Below are 19,378 nucleotides of genomic sequence, written 5' to 3' on the forward strand. Positions count from 1 at the left end.
AGCGGGCGAACCAGTTTGCTCTCCGACTCCGGCAGTCCTCGTGACCCGACGCTGCGCGACTCACCCAAACCTGGATGAACTTGAACTTTGAACGACAGGCGTCTACACTCCCCCCCCTGAAGGCCCCCTGCCTTTTCCCTGCCAGTGCAACTTCCAGCTCCGTAACCGTAAGAACCTTCGGGGGTTTTCCTTCTTTTCTCTGCGTTCTTGTTTTTTTTTTGCTGTCTGACACCGAGAGACACAAAAGCAAAAACGCACGATCATAATGTCACGCCAGATTGCAGCATGGGGGGGGCAAGACCCGAGGGTGCCTGGGAGGGCATTGGAGATCATCGAGATATTTGCCGTGCCTATTCGCACTTTGGCAGCCTACCAGGGCTTGCCCCACCTCTTTTCCATCTCTGTCTCTCTTTCTCTTTCTTTTGGCTCTGCGGAGCTCACTGAGGCAAGATCTCGCTCACATCACAGACTCCCAAGATGTGGTAGTACACTGCTTACTCCGCTGTTGGATTTTAGAGCAGCAGAGGGGAGCCTATCTCAGTCTGTGTGGCTCGGTGTCTGACGTCTTGTTCGCCGAGTAGTTTTCGCTTCTTTGCTTCTTCTATTTATCTCACTATCCAACACCCCACCTGGAACTTGGGTGTCTTTGGGAGCCTCTCCCCTGCTCTACACGATACACGGGATCGGAACTTCCTCCCTCCTTCAGTTTGTGTCGCACTGGACGCGTGTCACACGGTGTCTCCTCGCGCCGTGAATTCAACTCCACCACTTTGTGTCTGTGTGTCTATGTGTATGTGTGTGTGTGTACGTTTGCATCTCTAGTGTCTGAAGGGTACAAAGGGGTAGAGGAGAGGAGGGGGAGGGGACTGGACAAAGGCGGACGTCCGCATGTCGCACGCGCTCGGTTGATGACGTTGCCGCACCGTTGTCGCCCGAACTCCAGTAGCTTATTACCTCCCAAGCGGGCCTTTACACGCTTCGCAGCTCGCGTCATCTTGCAAGGCTCTTCTTCCCCCGGTCCCGGGACACCCCTTGCCCCGTCCCTCCCTATCAAGTTCGCAAACCACAAGCCACGAAGCCTGCCGAGCTAGATAACGCTTAATAAGGACGCGTCGGAGGAGGGCGCTTTGCTTCAATTAGCTAAATTGATTGACTTCCTCACGGTGTGAGAAGCCCTGATTGAAACCCCAGTCCGGCAGACAGATAGCGCGGCTACACCCACCTTGTGCGGTCTGTCAGTGCGTGCTCGTGTGTGTGTGTGAGGGAAGGTGTACTCTCGCGCGCCGTTATCTGTGTTACACCACCGGTTGTGTCTCCACGCATCAGTTCTTGCTAGATAAAAGCGGTGACAAGTTCTTGGCCGCGAGCAGGTTAACACGCGCGCGTGTGCCCGCGCGTCCATAAACCACGGTTGCGAAGGTGCGTACCGCAGGCTCCAGAAGTGGTAGCGGTACCGAGGGTGCTTAACAAAACCACAGGTCAAACCGCCGGCGAGCTCAACTCAACATCCCCCAAGCTTCCCCAAATCCAACTACAACCAACAATGTCCAGCAGCGCCAGCCCGGGCGGCAGTGCGGGCAAGCTGCTCAAGAAGAACTCCGTCTCCTTCAGGTAGGTAAACAAAAGGGATGGAAGGGGAATACTGCTGGGAAGAGAGGAGGGGTAGAGATCATCGTTCGGCATTAGAGTGCGTTAAGACACCAAACAGCGATAACACACACCGCGAACCCTCTCATGCGTTCGGCACACCCTGTCTGATCTGATAGGCTCTGGATATAGCCTACTTCAACTACCTATCAAACCATCGCTGAATTCTGCCTCTCACACACACACACACACACACACCGAGGTACGTGCACTTGCAGGCTTTTTATTTGTGTCGGACTCTTATCGGAACAGAATTGCATTCCGATTACGTCGTCAATTGTGGGGACCAGTACGCCTTTTTTCTTGTTTTCAGTTTCTAAGATTTCATCAGCCGCTAGTGTATGCGAAGATGTAAACAGCGCGAGAGAGAACCCGCACCCGTTTGCACGAGCAGACAAAACCGGACACGTTAATCTCTCGGGTGACTGTGTTTGTGTGTGTGTGTTTTTTTTGCGACCCCAAAACCGTGCCCTCCCCCATTTTATGGCCGTGCTCAGTGACGGGTGACTTCTTCAAGTGGTTAACTGTGTGCAAAAGGGGATGGGGGGGGGGGGGGTCTAGCTGTACTTACAAATAAAAGTGAGATTAATCAATTACACCATGATTTCTTGTGATTGCTAGAGAATGTGCGCGGACCGTCCCCTTGTTGCCTCTTGTCGGCGCCCAATCAAGTCTAGGAGGTTCGAGCGCTTAATTACGAATATAATTGGTCATATTATTATTACCTAAGCGAGTGCCTGGTGAAGCCGTCTCGTGTTTACAGTCTCGTGGTGCAGCCGTCAAGATCGCTTTGCGGGGTGCTCTGTCATTCTGGAACTCCGTCCGTCATACAGCGCTTCGCATCCAGTACCAAAATAAGCCATGCCTCTCGGTGGCTACTTGAATGGTCTATTGTAGAGACGCGCGGACTGCCACAATATCGGACGAGGGTTCGATTCTTATCGAAGACCACCGTGATTACTCACTCTGTACCACGAAATAGGTTTTTTTCGGGTACGTGTGTATGGTGCTGTATTAGAAGATGAGATAGTCTAGGAAGTTTTCTATGTGTGTTTAGAAGATTAGCATGTCCGTCGCACATAGCTGCATTATACCAAAAAAAAAAGAACGTGCATGTGTGAAAGCGATTACGATTTCACGAGTCTGTGAGTGTGTCTACAAAATTGAAACTACCGCTGGTTATAGAGATATTGCAGTAACATAAGATACGTTGCAGAACTCAACGTTTTCCAACCTTTTCCTTCTTGACTTCGCATCCGAGCTTCGGCTGGTGGGCAAATAGAAATACATTGCTGAGCTTTTTAGCACTCATTTGCGTATAGTGTGCGTACAATGCGCCATCAAACATTCGTGCTATTCAAACGTAGCTGTCCTACTAACGATTGTACGTGTAGTAGGTTTTATTGCATCTTTCAGTCATTGCAGCTATATAGGGCTCGGATGCATCAATATTTGGCTTTAACACGCCTGTAATTTCGTCTAAGAGTGAACATTTTTTCAATCTAGTAAAAAAACGCGGCAAACATTGTCATTAAACATTAAACCTTAGAGACAATAATAGGTGCGTCGGTGACTCAATTATGCAGCAACGATTACTTTTTGGACGATAATATACGATAATGCCAAAAAAACTGATGTTATTGTTCTTGTGTAGGATAAATAAACAAAAATCATAATTGTTATAGATCTATTATATATTCTAGATCGATACATTGAAGAACTTAAATTGTATCCTATGCTCAATTGTATGAAACTGCTTAAGATGAATAAGCAGCACTCTAAGCGAGCATTATTAGCAGAATATAATGCAGCAAATGCTCGCCAACAGGAGGGTTTTCAGCTAAACAGTTTATCGCAGTAAGAAAAAAAAGAACAAATTACGGCAAAATGAAGCGCCAATTATAAGTGACCGACAATTCTTATTAAAATTAGCACCGACAGGAAGGTAAATAAACGCTTAGGAGTGATGAGTGGCTCAGGGGGGGAAGGGTGAATAATTAGGAACAATTGTTTGGGGAATTGTTTTGCTATTGTTTTCCGGTTATGAATTAAAGCCGTTGAAGCTGTCGAGCTTGGAGAGTTTGAGTTTAAGAAGGTGATAACAGCAAAGTGAACCGAGAATGCCATAAAAGCTTAGTAAGCGTAGTGACGAGGATACGTTCGTCGCTTAAACGCTCACACAATGACGACAGCTCAAACTCAAACCAAAGCTACCATTTATTCTCCTTCCCAAAAACAAAAGAAACCATTGCGGCCAGAGAAAAACAATCACATTCTCCTGCATCTTTACCATCTCCTCCCGCCACCCCCCTCCCCAGCACGAGGCAGGTCCACCTCGGCGTCCCGTGTGCATTGAAGTCTCCAGGCCTGTCAGCAGCGCGTGGTTCGGTAGCGATCCCACCAAAGTTATGCATGCGGGAGAGTGCAATTGCACAGACATTGATGACATTTAAGGACTGTCACGCCGCCCGCCCCGTTACAGTGCGTTCGGTTTGGTTTGTTTGTTTTTTTTTTCCTCTCTCTCTCTTCAACCGCACGAAATAATAACTAGAACAAAACTGAACGGGGCACATAAATCGCAGTCGCGGGTCGCTAATTGTCTAACACATGCTGGGGCGCGAAGCGGGGCGGAAAATCGGTCTGGTGGAAGCATGTGGGTTTTCGCGCGAGGGGAGGGGGGGGTGAGGGCAGGTCGGGAGACGGTGCACGGACCACGGGGTAGTTCACCTCCGTATAAAAGACCGTGTGAGTGCGATACGCGCACTTAGTTGCGCGTCGCAGGGCGCATTTTGCACATCATCAAACCACCAACCCTACCCTCCTCTTCCCCGCCTCAACCGTGCCAGCTACTCACTGCACCACTCAACAAACACCTACGACAGAGGGTGACAACCGTGCCCTCTCCCTCTCCCTCTGTTTGTATATCGCCCATTAACCGGTCGCTCACCGGCAAAACTCCGTCTGCGTGTGGTGCACATCGAGCGGCAGTGAGCAGCACAAAATTGCGATTGCGTCTCCGTGTGTGTGTATGTGTGTGTGTGTGAGAGAGAAAGAGAGCGATAAAGAACAAGAGAGCAAGAGAGAGAGAGAGAGAGAGAGAGAGAGAGAGTGGGAGAGAGATCGAGTGATAATAATTGTGCACACGCACGCGTGTACGCACGCCCGCACTGGCACGTGCTGTCGAGGAGATCCGTTCTAACGCGTTTAGCGCGCACGCCAGACCTTAGTGAATCATGGTCACGGTGGCTGCCAGGCAGTGACTGGTAGACGTAGTGGAGCTGTTTCGAGCGCCGTGTGTGTGTGTGTGTGTGTCCGTGTGCCGTTTATAAAGGGCAGTACAAAGTAGCAACCAGCACCGTCCCTTCACCGCCATGATCGTTGGCGAGCTGCCGGTAGATAGTACGTTCGCGCGACCACTGGTGCGGCCGAGTGTGAAGCTGGGAAGGGAGCGGGCACCGATCGCCCAGAGGTAACTACCTAATCCGCCGCAGTACAGCACGATCACGATGCGCCCGCCATTCCCATTGCAGTCCTGCACCAGCAGCAGCAGGCGACGAACCCTCCGCCGGAAATTTAATTAAAAGCAGCTACACTAGAATAAAAAAAAAGTCGAAAAAACGGTGTCACTCACCGCGAGCGTGAACGGCCAGGCCCTGCCAAACCCCCCCCCCCCCCCCCCCACCCCCCCCCCACACACAATTTGCATCGAACGCGTGCTAACGAGCCGTCTGCCATTTTGCACACTTGTTTGCCAAACTGATTGGTGACCACTTTGTTCCACCTTCTTCCTGCCCGCGGGAGCTATCTTGGGTATCGCGCGGGATGCCAATCTGTGGCGCTGCCCTATCGATCGGGCACTCGGGGTATTCTGCTTCTTTTTTTCTTCTTCTTCTTTCTTTAGTCACAGAAGCACCCACGGGCTCCCCCTTGGTTCTGATAAGGGCCCTGCGATTCGATTGTTTTGTGAGGGAGGGGAGGGGACCGGCAAGAAGGGATACCGTACCAAGTGGTTCAGTTGTTGTTGAACACGGTCGACACGCGGACGTGCTGCCGGTTTCGTGCGCTTTTTGGCAGGTCTCGTGCTGCCGCCCATCTTGCGAGCGACGAAACATACGCGACAGGCGACGAAACCCCCCCCCCCCCCCCCCCCCCGAGCATCGAAACGATTCATCAAACAGCTTGGTGACGGGTAAAAGCGCGGCTACACGGCCCACTCGGTGAGTGAAAGAGGGTGGATAGGTGGGACGGGAACTGGACTTGACCACTTTCACCCCGGTCGGAGGTTCTCGCGTCTTCTGGGAGGTTCTGAACCGCGCTATTGCGCAACTTGCGCGTATCGCGGGACCAACGTTTCCAGTAGCCCAAACGCGCACTACCGTGCGCCAGCAAAACAGCAGCAGTCGCACCGAGATAACGCAATCGATTTCCGAGTCAATCAGTCGCATTTCGCAAATAATAACATCAATCAGACAGGGGGGGGGGGATGGGAGATTGAGGACTGAGCGATATGGGTGGCCGGGAACGTAGGCACTCAGGTGACACCCGGGCACGGCATCGGTCACGTTTTGTACAGTGGTCGCCGTCGGGAGCTAATCAAACCTCATCGAACGATTGCGGCGGACGGCTGCTGGCCCGCTAATCTACCCACTTTCAAATTTCGATTAATCGGTTCTCCCCCCCCCCCTCCCAAACTGCCTTCCTTTCTTTCCCCTACCTTCCAGCGAACAGTTGGAAAGTGAGCTAGCGTCGCTCGGTGGCGGCGGCATTGGCTCGACCGTTGACGAGGGCGAGCCCGACGACGCACACCAAGGGGACGATGCGCATCCGGCACTAGCGAGGGACAACAGCGCACCGTACCTGGCAGTGCCGCGCGGGCACGACCACGACCCGGACAGTGGGCTGCAGCTGCTGGCCCCGAAAACGGGCGGCTCGATACTGAGCAGCGGGAAGACCGGGATGCCGGCCAAGTACAACCATCACCATCACGGCGGCTCGAGCACGATGCTCGACCAAATCCCGGAGGATGGGCTGGAATCGCGACGAAACGGTGGCGGCGGAGGTGAGCACTACACATCGGGACGGCGCTCGTCGTCGGTGGCGCACGACGGCCACGGCAATGGGCACGCGAAACCGTCGCTGATGGCCGCCATACGCCGCGGGTCGCTGGCGTGGCTGCCGGGCCGGCGGCACCACAACCACAACGACCTCGAGTCGAACATGGGCAGCAAGGTGTCGCTCAGCCAGCTGCCCCCGTCGAGCGGTCCGCTCAGCGAGCAGGCGTTGGAGTCGCGTCGCAAGAACCGACGCTTTGGCGAGTAAGTAACCCAGAGTGCCAACAGCAGTCGGGTAGCGCAAATGGTCACCGCAGTAACCTCATCCTTGCACTCACTCACACTCACAGCGATGCGCTCAGTACGGCTCTGTCGGCGCTGTACGCGAAGATTGTCGTCATCCTGGGCATTGCGCTGCCCGTCACCGAGATCCTTTCCTCCCAGATACCGGCCAACGTGTACCAAGGGTTCTACCTGTTTCTCTACACCGTCAGCATCGTGTTCGTGATCTTCGTGTACGCCTCCACCATGCGGCGGCGCGCGGTGCTCACGCTAATCAAGAGCTATCGTAAGTAGTTGCTGGACCTTTTTCGTTTCTTGTATGTCAGCGAAACCAATTCACCGCGTGATGTGCGTACCGAAGCAGAGTTGAGTGATTGCATTAGCTCTTTCGAGCGTTACACTCACAATGAGTGATTGAACACTCCGAAACGAGCAGCAGCTCAAGTGCAGTGAGTTAAATCGTTCGAGAGTTTGAGATCGCACTGTCGAAAGTAAATCGCTCCGCTGTGATCATGCTTTAAAAAAGTAAATTTCGTTGAGTGTTGAGCTACTCTTTGAGCTAACTAGTAACTCAATTTAACTATACTCAACTCTCGAAAGAGCTATTTAACGGTTAATGAAGTCATTTAGTTATGATGGCGAGTGAAACAACTCTTTTTAAGGATGAATCTCGATCCGAGATTTTGTAGCCTGAGCTGCAACTCCCGCATGAGGTAAATAACTTTTCAAGGAATTAAATCTCAATGAGTGATTTGCATGAGTAGCAACTCACTCACAATAAATTGAGTAATTTTTTATTCAAATAACTCTTTAAAGAGTTTGAGCTCGATTTCACTCTCTGCCCTGAGTGGTGCACTCACTCACTGAGTTTCAAAATAACTCTTCTAAGAGCTCCAGCACAATGAGTGGTTTAATTATTTACGTTGAATGTTTTGTGAGTCAGCCTGATTTTATGACACTATTCGAGTGCGTCCGAGATGCAACTCACCATTGCAACCTAGCTCAGTCACTCTGCATGAACACACGCACTACTAACGCTTCTCCGCCTCCCAACAGATGAAAAAACGAACAGCAGCAGCGGCTCGGTGAAGAAGCGCATACCGCACTTTGGCAGCTTCTATCTGCGCGTCGGTGCGATCGCGTTCGGCATCGGCACGATGGTTTACTCCGGGCTCGAGTTCGGCCAGTACTTCGAGCTGAACGCGTCGCCCGGCTGCTCCAGCATCTTCATCGCGCTAACGCCGGCCGCCCGGATGCTGCTCTCGCTCGTCCAGATGCAGTTCATCTTTCTCAACACGTCCGACCTGGACATGGCCCGGCACAAGGTGTTCGCGCGGTTCGGCCTGATGCACATGGTCGCGACCAACCTGTGCGAGTGGCTGTACGTGCTGGTGGAGGAGACGAAGCACGAGATCCACCATCTCGCCCACACCGCCCATCATCACAAAGGTGAGCGTGAGTTGACACAGGTAACACATCAACAGCTCGCTAACATCCCACCGATACCGATTGCAGACGCGGGTGGGTTCGACACTCACGCCGCACTCAGTACGGCCACGCCCGCACCGATCACCACCACCTCCACCACGACCGAGGGCGCCGGCTCGTCCGAGGAGCTGCTGCTCGACGCGCTCAACCACACGCTCGTGCGCCGAGCGACCGGCGCCGACCCCGAGTACGTCGAGTGCCAGCGAACCAACATCATGGGGTCGCTCGTGCAGAACGTGTCGCCGTTCCTGTTCCCCTGCACGATCGAGTACTCGCTGATCTGTGCCGTCATACTGTACGAGATGTGGAAGAAGGTGAAAACGATCGCCGAGATCGACCGGACGCGCCGCAGCTCGATCAAGGTGCAGACCGGGGCCGGCTCCAAGAGCGCGCACCACTTCTCGGTCGACTGTTCCCGGGCGCACCGGGGCATGTTCGGCGGCATACTGCTGACCGTGCTGACGATCATCTGCCTGATCATGTACTTCGTGCTGTACGACGAGCCGGGCTACGAGTACTTCGCGATCCAGGAGGTCACGATCGCGGAAACGCTCATGTACGCCCTGACCGCGGTTGCGGTGGTGGTCGCGATGCTCAAGATGCGCGACCTCAAGTACCAGCGCAAGAAGAACGACCATCACAGCGGGTCGATCAGCCTCGACTGTACGCTGCTGGTGCTCGCCCAAACCGGCGTGTACGTGTACGGCATGTTCAGCATCGTCGGCAGCTACTTCTCGATGCGGCAGGGCGTGCCGGGGGCGCGCGAGGGCCTCGTGGCGGAGCTGTTCAGCCTGATACAGACCTCCATCCAGACGCTCTTCATACTGAACGCGGTGTGGCGCAAGTGCCGCGGTGCGCAGCAGAACCGCACCAAACCGGGGCGCGAGATTGTGACGTTCCTGCTGGTCGCCAACATGGCGATGTGGTTCATCAACACGCTGATCAAGGGGCGGGCCAGCTTCCGGCCCTCGCATCTGGACTTTTTCGGCACCTGGGCCTGGACGGTGATTACGCACGTGTCGATGCCGCTCGCCATCTTTTACCGCTTCCACTCGACGATCTGCCTGTTCGAGGTGTGGAAGTCGACGTACAAGGTGAAGATTAACGACCATCACTAGCGGTCACTGGAATGAGAGAGAGAGAGAGAGAGAGAAAGCGAGAGAGAGAGAGAGAGAAAGAGAGAGAGAGAAAACAAAGAGGAATACAGAGTAAGAGAGCAATAAATCTAGAGATAAGGAAAACCAGAGAGAGAGAGAGAAATAGTAAGAGAAAAGAACGAGATAGTAAGAGAGAAAGAGCGAGAATCAGAAGAACAGAAAGAAAGATAGAGAAAGTAAAAGAAAGAGAAAGAAAACAGGGAGAAGAGATACCAAGAGAGAAAGAGATAGGGAGGAGATAGAGATAGGAGAGATAATACAAAGAGAGTAATAAAGGATGAAAGAGAAAGATATACAGAGAAAGATACAGAAGGAGATAAATAACAAAATATAGAAATAGAGAGAGAGAGAGAGAGAGAGAGAGAGAGAGAGAGAGAGAGAGAGAGAGAGAGAAAGGACAAAAAAGACAGAAAGAGAGAGAAAGAGGGATCACAATAGAGAAAGAGAGAAAGAGAGATAAAGAGAGAGAAAGAGAGAGACGATAAAACAAGAGAAAGATAAAGAAAGAGATCGAAAAGGGTAAAGAAAAAAAGAGAGAAAAAGGAAACGAGAGAGAGAGAGAGAGATAAAGAGAGAGTGAGGGATATTGAGAGAGAGAGAGAAAGAGAGAGATGAAATAGAGAGATATAGAGAGAGAATGAGAGAGGAAAAAAAGAGAACTTAAGAAAAAGAGATAAAGGGATAAAGAGCAAAAGAGAGAGCTAGAGGAAGGCTGTGGCTCAGCTACAGCTCTGTAGATAAGGAATGGAAGCAACTCAGAGAGAGGATCTCTATTGCAACAACCTGCTCTTCCTCCCGCCATGTGAAGCCCCCTACAAACACGTGGTGGGCGCACGTGACTTACAAAACCACTTTAGATTGTAATGCCATCTCCGAAAACGTACTTCCGCACCGCCAACACAGGTGCACGCTTGATCGTAGACGTGCCTTTTAGTGCCTTAACAGTTTGCTAGTAGGGTAGGGTAGGGTAGGGTACAATGCCTTCATCAATCGCCATTGCCGCCAGCCGTCACACCGGGCAGCGAGAAAGGTCCTGCTGCGCGCGCACGTGTTAATCTTCCACTAAAATATTCAAAATAAGCAGTATTAGGCTCGAAGGACAGACTTTGCGAGCCGCTCGTCGGTAGTGTGACGCTTTTGTTTTTTTTTTTTTGTTCTTCTTTTCTTTTCCTCCTTCGTTTTTTTTTTTGTTATTTTACGATAGCGAACCCCGGATAGCCGCTCATCCGCAGCGGCAGCGAAGGTTGCTGGCTAGATGTGTATGTGTAATGTTTTTTTTTTCGATAATAAAGATGCTTTCGTTAAACAACTCACGGCGACGACTTGTTGAGCCCGCACTTTGCCACTCGTTTGCTTGTTGTTTTGGTTCACCCAAGCGGTGGAAAACAAACCCGATGCGCTGATTTATCGGTTTCTTCCGTTCCTGCACTCGTCCGGTCCTTCGCGGCCCATTTCTCCGATCGGCAGATGAGCGATAAAAGTCTCGAGACGAGACGTGATGGGCCCCGGGGTGGGTGTGCGCTGCCCGTACAAGTACGCTTGCATCCGGTTTCTGTAACCAAGGAGGGATTGCGGGGGGGGGGGGGGGGAAGGGGCAGGGCATAAACACATCTGTGTTATCGCTTGCCAGAAATCTGTTCCGACCTCATTAACCCATAAATATCGGATCACTTGTTTTTTTTTTTGTTGTTGTTGCTCCTCCGCCCACACTAAGACCCCGAGCGTAGGCAAAAAGGGGTTGGTGCGGATGGGGCAGAAGGAGGGGTACTCAAACGCTGAGATACGATGCTGTGATGCTGAGACAGCGCGACGGTTTGTTGTGCCCCGTTCGTCATGCCGCGCAAATGACTTAATTTCTTTACCAACTGGCGATGGCCATCGCTTCGCTTCACGCTCCCTCCCTTGCTTTAATCTCGTTGTCACTCGGCTAAACCGCAGTCGACTCGGAGCGGAACGCGCCCAAAACCCGCGTTTCAGTCGCGACGAAACCGCCCACCGCACCGGCAGTGTGGAACGATGAGCCGCAACCGACGCAGCACCAGCAGCACGTCCGGCGATTCCGGCAAGGATCCACAGCTGACCTTCGACCAGCGGCTGCAGGCGAACGCGCGCGAACGCTACCGAACACACAGGTGAGGCGAGCGAGTGGTTTGGAGTGTTGTTGTTACATTATATAAAACAAAAACAAACGGTCCAACTGTTTGCTAATCGATGCCACAAGCTTATGGAGACACTTTGCTTAGACAAGTATCAGTATTTGTTTTGGATATGCAGATCCTTCCTTCAGGTACCTGCACCTGTTGCCTGCAATCGGCACCATAACCCACTTCTAAAAAGCCGCCCCCTTTTATTTCTTCCCACCAACCAGTGTCAACTCCGCGTTCAACAATTTGCGCCTGCTGATACCGACGGAACCGCCCGACCGGAAGCTGTCCAAGATCGAGACGCTCCGGCTGGCGAAGAGCTACATCTCGCACCTGATCGCCGTGCTCGTGACCGGCAACAGCCAGCGGCCCTGTGCCAGCACCAACCAGCGCCCCCAGCCGACGGTGGGCGAGCAGGATGGTACGGGCGCCCATCCACCACCCACCTACTATCGCCAATCAATCTGCACGTTTTGCGTGACGCTCGACAAGTACTGAAGGAAGCGTCGTTTCGTTTCGTTGGTTGCAAAGTGTTTGTTCGGTTATTCGACAAGTGCATAACAAGTGTAATTTTTTTTTCTTTCCTAACTTTATTACTAGTTAGCTTAGCTTTAAGCCAAAACCAAAACGAACGCACACATGCACACACATTGCAATAGTATTGTAATGGTTATATACGTAAAATCCTGCTCTACGACGTGCCAAGTCATTTAATGCTTAATCGTGACCAAAGTGTAAATTTCAGTATTGTGTGCCTGGGGCGCGGTTCACGCGCGTGTTACTGTGTGAAATAAAATCTACAGCTCTTAGCTCAATAGTTTTAAAGTACACAGAAGAAGAAAACACTGTCTCTCCTTCCTTCCCGCTTTGTTTCAGTGTAGCGTAGACATTTGCTGGGGTAAACTTAAAATGTGACAAATTAAAATATAATAATCTAGCATGCAGTAGAAAGAACGAAAAAACATGTTGTTCATTGGCCACTCTCGGCCTTATTCTCACACAAGGTACAAGTGCAGTAAAGACAATTGCTCTTAGCCTAGGATAATTGTTAAATAGTGCGCCAGTTGTTTGCTTATTTGCTACGTGCGGTTAGCCGCACTTCCCTCTCCTGCTCTTTCTGGAGAGTCGATTCGTCCTTAATTAAAAGCTGCAAAAAACACACATTCACACACAAACGCGCTGCAAAACATTTGGAATACGCGGCTCCTCTCTCTCTCTCTCTCTCTCTCTCTCTCTGCCTCTCAGTTCGTCACGCTGCCACTGCCGAGCGACTTCATTAGCTGGTAGCACTGCTGCAGCCGCTTCTTGTCGCCGATCTTTTCGAGCGTTTTGGCGGCCTCCTCCAGCATGCCGGCCCGCTCGCCCGGCGACGACAGGCAGGGCGCGGGCAGATGCTTGCAGGCGACGTACAGGGCGGCGGCCCGCTCCCGCCCACCGGCCAGCTGGGCCGACCGGTCCTTGCCGCAGATGAGCGACGAGCGGGAGTTGCGCTGGCGCAGGCTGCGGTCCAGCAGCTGCTGGGTCGGACCGGGCGCCGCACCCGCCATCAGCCGGCAGACCGCCTCGTACAGAAACACGCGCGACTGGGCATTCTTGTGGTGGGCATGTGGGGAAGGAAGCGAAAAGGGTGATTAAAAATGCAATTCAACATTTGCTGTCGAGCAACACTTACCGGGAATTTGCTCGTCACCATGCGGAGCAGGTTCAGGTCGGCCTGGAAGGCGGCCAAAATTTGCCCCGGCACCGTTTGGTGCAGCTGCTGGTTGTAGCGCATATCCTTTTCGATCTCCCAGAGGGCCGTTCGGGCTTCCAGGAGCCAGTCGCAGGCGAGCAGTTGCGATAGCTGTTGGAAGAAACATTCGCGGAGAGAGAAGGAAGCGTTTAGTATGATTTGTTTTGCTTGTTTTGAATTTCTTTAACTGTCAAAAACGAAAGTGCGTTTAAATTATAATAATAAAAACAATCAACACAATAAAAATAATAACCAAATAATTACCAAATTATAATAATAATAATAACAATAATAATAATAATAATTTACTCGAACACGATCGAGTGTCTGCCGGACTTCCACGATGGTAATGTCCGCTCGGGTTAGAAGCTGACGCCTTCGGGTTGCATTGCAGAAGTACTGCACCTGTTGCCAACACGGTAAGTGCAATGCAACTACAATGCACCCGAAGGTGGGACCGGGGGATGAGTTTTCACTCAGCCAGGAATTGGACAGAAAAGAAAAATTTTCTACCCGTAGGGTAATACGCATGTAGGACTTACAAGATAACCTGATGTTTAAGCTAGTCAAATGTTGCTCTGTTATTTACCTTATCAACTACTTACAACAAATTATCAACTAACTGTCATTTTGAATGTAATTTAGAATAGGTACGATTGTTATGTCAATGTAAAGAAATTAAACCGTTGCTTCCGGGGAACATTTTGGTGCTTGGTTAACAATCGCTATCGATATTCTCTGTTATTTCTTGGCTTTCTAACTGTAACACGCAATTGACCGATGATGTTTCCATCTCAGCGTCACGTACTCAGTTGTGATAATCAGGGGTGATACTCAAAACGATGACCAATGCATGCTTCACGACATTTTTGCGACCCACGCTTGGTCAGTCACTATGTCATGACCTTTTTTTACGGTGATCAGTTGAGAAAAATGTCACTGACATAGTCATGACAAATTCTGGTTGAAACAAAATCATGTCAGCGTTAGACTAATGTGATGATCAGAGGTGAGGCTCAAAACAGTTGGTGCGACTGTCACATGCTTGGTGACATTGTGTGCAACCAACTCTTGGTCGGTCACTTGGTCGCGACATTTTCTGTCGATGATCATCACGATAGTCATGGGAGATAAGCGGTGCGTGCGCAGGACCACTGTCCTAAGCAGCAAATTGAACATGTTTTTTCGTTCTGTTTGACCCGACCGACAATTAAAGCAGCCAGAGCGAGAAAGAATGCTCATGGGACCACACACCAAGAAAATTACAAGAATGTCGTGATTATCATCGAAAGAAAATGTCGTGTCCAAGTGAGTGACCAAGTGTTGGTGGATCAATCACAGGCTTGGTGACATTTTGTTTAGCACCCAACCTCATCTCTGATCATGTCACGTCGCGTTCGGAATGTCATGGTATTGCTACTAACTGCCCCCGATGCGGCAGTAATAAAATATAACCTAGCAAAGCAAACCATAACCTGCACAAATCTGACTATTTAAAAAACAAAACAAAAAACAACACATCCAAATACACAACAAATTCTAATCACTTACCAACTTCAGCCGGCTCGGCGTCTTGCAGATGTTGCCGGTAAGACTGTCCTCGAGGAAGCGGCTGCTTGCATTACAGTGGCCAAAGATCGTCTCAAAGCTCGATTCCGTCTTGGTGCTGCAATCGAGCCAAACACAAAACCCATTAGCGAGAGAGAGAGAGAGAGAGAGAGAGATGAAGCAAAAGGGAAACACCTACATCAAGCCGCGCTTGGCGTGGAACGCGAGCAGCAGCGCGCGGGCAAGCGGATCCTCCAGCTGCTGCATGGCGGCCGGCAGCGTTTCCACCTGGCCGTACAGGGCCTCGGCCAGCTCGTCCTCGCCCAGCAGCCAGAAGCCGGCGACGCGCAGCAGATTGCACCACCAGTGGGCCAGCTCGTCGAAGCAGCAGTCGGTGCCGTGCACGCTGCACCCATCGAACGGGACCGGCTTCTCCAGCCCGAACGTGTCCTGCAGCAGCTCGGTAAAGTGCAGTATGTCGCCGCTAACGCCGCTGCCGGTTGCGGTCAGATCGGCCGCCTCGCTCGACTTGCTGCCATGGTGGTGGTCCTCCTTCGTCTCCTTGCCCGTGAGCGGTCCCGGCCCGGCCGCACTGCCCTTGCCGGGCGAACCGGGCCCGCTGCCCGGGTCGCGCACCGTCCGCTCGTGCCCGGACCCGACCAGCAGCTGTAGCGCCTGCTGCAGCAGGTTCAGCCGGTACTCGCGCATCACGTACTCGATCGGGTCGGCACTGTTGCAGAGCGTGGTGAAGAGTGCGGTCGAGCCGTCCATCCGCTCGCCGTACCGGAACCGGCTGGTGGTGAGAAAGCGGAACCCGTACGGCGTGAACAGCCAGCGGAACCGTCGGCTCGTGTGGTCGCTGGCCAGCTGCTTCGCCTGGGCGAGATAGTACCGGCAGTAGTACTGCAGCAGCCGGGGGTAGCTCCGCTTCACGCGCAGCGCCGCCAGCAGATAGATCTCGATCGTATCGTCCACCGAAATGACGGACGCAGCCGTTTCCGCCATGTTGACCGCGCACAGGCTCATCATCAGCCCGTTCGCGTCCGTCCGGTTGGTGACGAGGTGCAGCTGGTTCAGCCGGTGGTAGAGCAGGGCCAGCTCGCGCGCCGAGTGCAGCGCGTGCATCCGGTCGCCCTCCGGCTTGAACAGGCCGCCGGTGCGGCGCGACAGCCACCGCCCAATGTACAGCCGGTGGAAGAACATGCGCACAAACTGCCAGGCGGTGGCCGACACGCGCTGCACGCGCGTCGACGGCAGCGACAGCCCGAACGACTGCAGGCACAGCTTCGCCTCGCGGTACGATGCGTCCGCATTGCCGCGCCGGAACTCCACGTCCGACTGGCGCTTGTGCTTCCAGTAGTCGGTGGAGGCGCGGGACCGGGGCAGCAGCACCGGGTCGCCGTACACCAGCATGCGCACGAGACAGAAGGCGAGAAACATCAGGTTGACGAGCGCGACCAGCAGCATCGAGGAGAGCCGCGACCAGAAGTACGGCTCCTCCACCGCCAGTATGCGGCGGGTCGTGCCCAGCTCCTCCGGTGCGTCCGGACGCCCGCCCGCCAGCGACAGCAGGCTGCCGAACGGGTTCACCACCAGCACCGCCAGCATGAACATGCAGATCGTGAGCCGCGCGTTCGAGGACATGCCGCCCAGCCCGGACAGCATCTCGTCGTCCAGCAGGTCGTCGCCACCGTTCGACGAGAGCGAACCGGACCCCGGGAAGGGCGACCCCAGCATCGAACTGTCCGAGTGGGCCGGCGACGAGGACGGGTTCGATTCGTCGCTGCGCGGGGGCGTGATCGGCCCGATCATCAGGTCGTCCACCATGTGGTGAGGGTGGTGGTGCTGCTGCTGCTGCTGCTGCCCGACGAGCAGATCCTTCAGCGAGTGTTTCTGGTCGGCCAGCCGCATCTTGTACGTCATGTTTTCCTGCTTCAGCTGGTTGTTCTGCTTCTGCAGGTGCCGGATGTGGTCGATCGCTTTGCGCAGGATGGCCGATTTGTTCAGCTTCGCGTCCACCCCGACCACGATGTTCTTCAGCTCGACGATGCAGCTGTTGATGGAGGTGCGGTACCGACGCTCGATCGCGTTGTGTGCCGACCGCTTCACCTCCTTTACCTTCGGCACGCCGGCCGGCTGGAGGCGGGTCAGCTGCACCTTCGGCTGCCCGTCGGCCGACTGCTGGGAGGGTGCTGCCGCCGCCGCCGCCGCCGCTGTCACTTGGGTCGGTGCGTCTAGCACGACCGGTATGCCGGCGGCCAGGATCGGGCCGCTCAGCGTGTTGACGAGCGTGTGCAGGTTCGGGCTGGTCTTCACCGTGACCGTGCTGGGGACGGGCGCGGTGCTCGCGATCGAGTGCACGTTCGCGTTCGCGTAGATGACGGGCGTGTTGGCGGGCAGGAAGACGGACTGCTTGTCCACCGTCTGCAGCGTGAAGACCTGCTGCATGAGCGGCTGCCCGCCTGCGACCAGATTCTGGACGCGCACGTTCGCAATGCCGGGCAGCAGGTTGGCCGTTTGCTGCTGCTGCTGCTGCTGCTGGGGCGGTGCAGGAGCAGGGGCTATCTTCTTCTGGTAGGTTTGTGTGACCGGGGTGCGTGCGTTCTGCAGCAGTAGTGCGGTTTGGGTGGTGGAGGTGGTGGTGGGGGTGGTAGCCACTGCCTGACCCGCCATCGTTGGGCGGCTCGGGGCCAGAATGACCGAGCGAGTGCCCGCCACGAGATGGCTGGCCGGCTGCAGATGCAACTGCTGTCCGTGATCGTGCGGCTGAGGGGCTAGCGTGGGCAGTGACGTGGCGGCAGGAGTGGGTTGGAGCTGGGGAGCACAGAGCAGCACCTGCTTTTCCTCCTGCTTCGGCGACTGCAACGGGGTCGATGGCTTGGGGATCGGCTGGAAAAGCGTGTCCGATGGGGAGGATGGCGGTACGGCCGATGGCTCCTTCTGCCCGACACATTCCTCCTTTATCGTGACGCCCGCTCCGCTCGGCGAGGGGATCGCCATGGAGGCTGAGGAGGAGGAGCCGGAGGCGGCGGCAGCGGCGGCGGACGTATCGCCAATTGTCCCTTCCCAGCTCAGCGTGGACAGGAAGTCTTCGCCCATCATGTTCAGCAGCTTTTCCTCGTTCATTTGATCTGAAAGGGATGATGCAACGTTGCGGGAATGGGTGAGCGATGCGAAAGCTGGAGAAAACGGTTGTAGAAAAAAAAAACAAGCACTTACACATTTCCGCAATGTCCACGATGTCGCTCATATCGTTCATGTCCGCGATGTCCAGCTCGTCCTCCTTGAAGCCCGTGTTCGGGAAAAACAATCCCGGCTGGTGGAACGGATCGTTCCACCCTCGGTCCTGCTCCATTTTGTCGGACTTTTCTGTTTTGTCTTCTCGCTTTACGTTTGTTTTATTTTAAAAAAAAACTCACAGTTGTCACCCCGTTGAACAACACCAAAGGGAAATGCGGCAAAACTTTCCACTCACTGTCGTCAGGAAAGAAAAACCAAACACCAAAGCAACGACGACGTCGTGTATGCGCGTATGTTGACGATCTGATGCAAACACATCAGATCATGCCGTCTCGACCAATCAGAGGCCGCCGTTTAGCATCGTATGATGTTCACCAAACTCCCCCCTGTGACGTCACACACGGGCTACAGTGCAGGGTGGCGGTCGGGGCCGCAGCGCATATTGCCGTACTTTTTGCACTTTTGCTCCAACGGTGCTCTGTTTTGGGTTGAAACGATGGCCGCAACGATGGTTGATCGATGTGGGTCGATTTTTGATTGAAAGTGGTTGAAAAAAACGGGTTTTATTCACCGAGTTTTGATGCGTCGTAACACCGAGCGGGAATTCGTGCTGCAATGTGCAAGGGCACGTCGTTGTGTTTTGTGCTTTTTTCAGTGCGTATTTTGATTTGTCGTCCTTTGACATTTTCAAGGAGGGTGCGTAAATTTGAAACCGGAAAAACGCGTTTATAGTGTCGCGTTTGGGAGTTTTCTTAACGGATAAACGGGGGACTTTTAGAAACAGTTGCTTAAAACACGTTACAAATACAATTGTTCGAGTTTCTTTACGACTACATGACTTATATTTCTAACTCTTTCCATCGCATCCAGCCGAAATTCGTCATGAATGGCCAACACTGTTCTGCCGCTTTGTGTGACAAGGTTGGAGTTGGAAAAATTTAAATAATTTGAATTTAAAGCGTTGCAAAGCAGTTGCCGAAGCTGAAGTATTGAATAAAAAAGAAACAGTACATTTAAAAAAACGTATTCAAGAGTATTTAAGCTTGAATAGTAGGACATGATTATTATTATAAGGTTCCTAGAAATATA

General features: G+C 53.0%; 3 protein-coding genes across 5 annotated transcripts; 2 read left to right on the forward strand and 1 right to left on the reverse strand.

Annotated features, from left to right (window-relative positions):
* The first annotated feature begins 534 nt into the window (after positions 1–534).
* On the forward strand, positions 535–10,938 carry LOC120961061 (proton channel OtopLc-like). 3 transcript variants are annotated; one of them, XM_040384677.2, is made up of 5 exons: positions 535–1,611; positions 6,369–6,962; positions 7,049–7,266; positions 8,037–8,429; positions 8,496–10,938. In XM_040384677.2, exons 1-5 carry the CDS (start codon positions 1,544–1,546, stop codon positions 9,584–9,586), a joined length of 2,364 nt encoding a protein of 787 aa, XP_040240611.2. In that variant the 5' UTR covers positions 535–1,543; the 3' UTR covers positions 9,587–10,938. The 3 variants fall into 3 exon arrangements, with proteins under 3 accessions (XP_040240611.2, XP_040240603.2, XP_040240621.2); XM_040384669.2 differs by lacking the exon at positions 535–1,611 and adding an exon at positions 4,226–5,116; XM_040384687.2 differs by lacking the exon at positions 535–1,611 and adding an exon at positions 5,335–5,864.
* A 275-nt stretch (positions 10,939–11,213) lies between these two features.
* LOC120961076 (basic helix-loop-helix transcription factor scleraxis-like) lies at positions 11,214–12,694 on the forward strand. The gene is made up of 2 exons (XM_040384701.2): positions 11,214–11,757; positions 11,994–12,694. The coding sequence occupies exons 1-2, from the start codon at positions 11,642–11,644 to the stop codon at positions 12,265–12,267; spliced, it is 390 nt and encodes a 129-aa protein (XP_040240635.1). The 5' UTR covers positions 11,214–11,641; the 3' UTR covers positions 12,268–12,694.
* A 32-nt stretch (positions 12,695–12,726) lies between these two features.
* Positions 12,727–19,190, reverse strand: LOC120961057 (sterol regulatory element-binding protein 1). Its single transcript, XM_040384655.2, has 5 exons — positions 18,269–19,190; positions 15,249–18,180; positions 15,053–15,167; positions 13,442–13,612; positions 12,727–13,361 (listed from the first exon to the last, which is right to left on the reverse strand). The coding sequence occupies exons 1-5, from the start codon at positions 18,402–18,404 to the stop codon at positions 13,011–13,013; spliced, it is 3,705 nt and encodes a 1,234-aa protein (XP_040240589.2). The 5' UTR covers positions 18,405–19,190; the 3' UTR covers positions 12,727–13,010.
* Between the last annotated feature and the right edge of the window lie 188 nt (positions 19,191–19,378).

Source organism: Anopheles coluzzii, chromosome X (genome assembly GCF_943734685.1).
Source record: "Anopheles coluzzii chromosome X, AcolN3, whole genome shotgun sequence".
Classification (NCBI taxonomy): Eukaryota; Metazoa; Arthropoda; class Insecta; order Diptera; family Culicidae; genus Anopheles; species Anopheles coluzzii.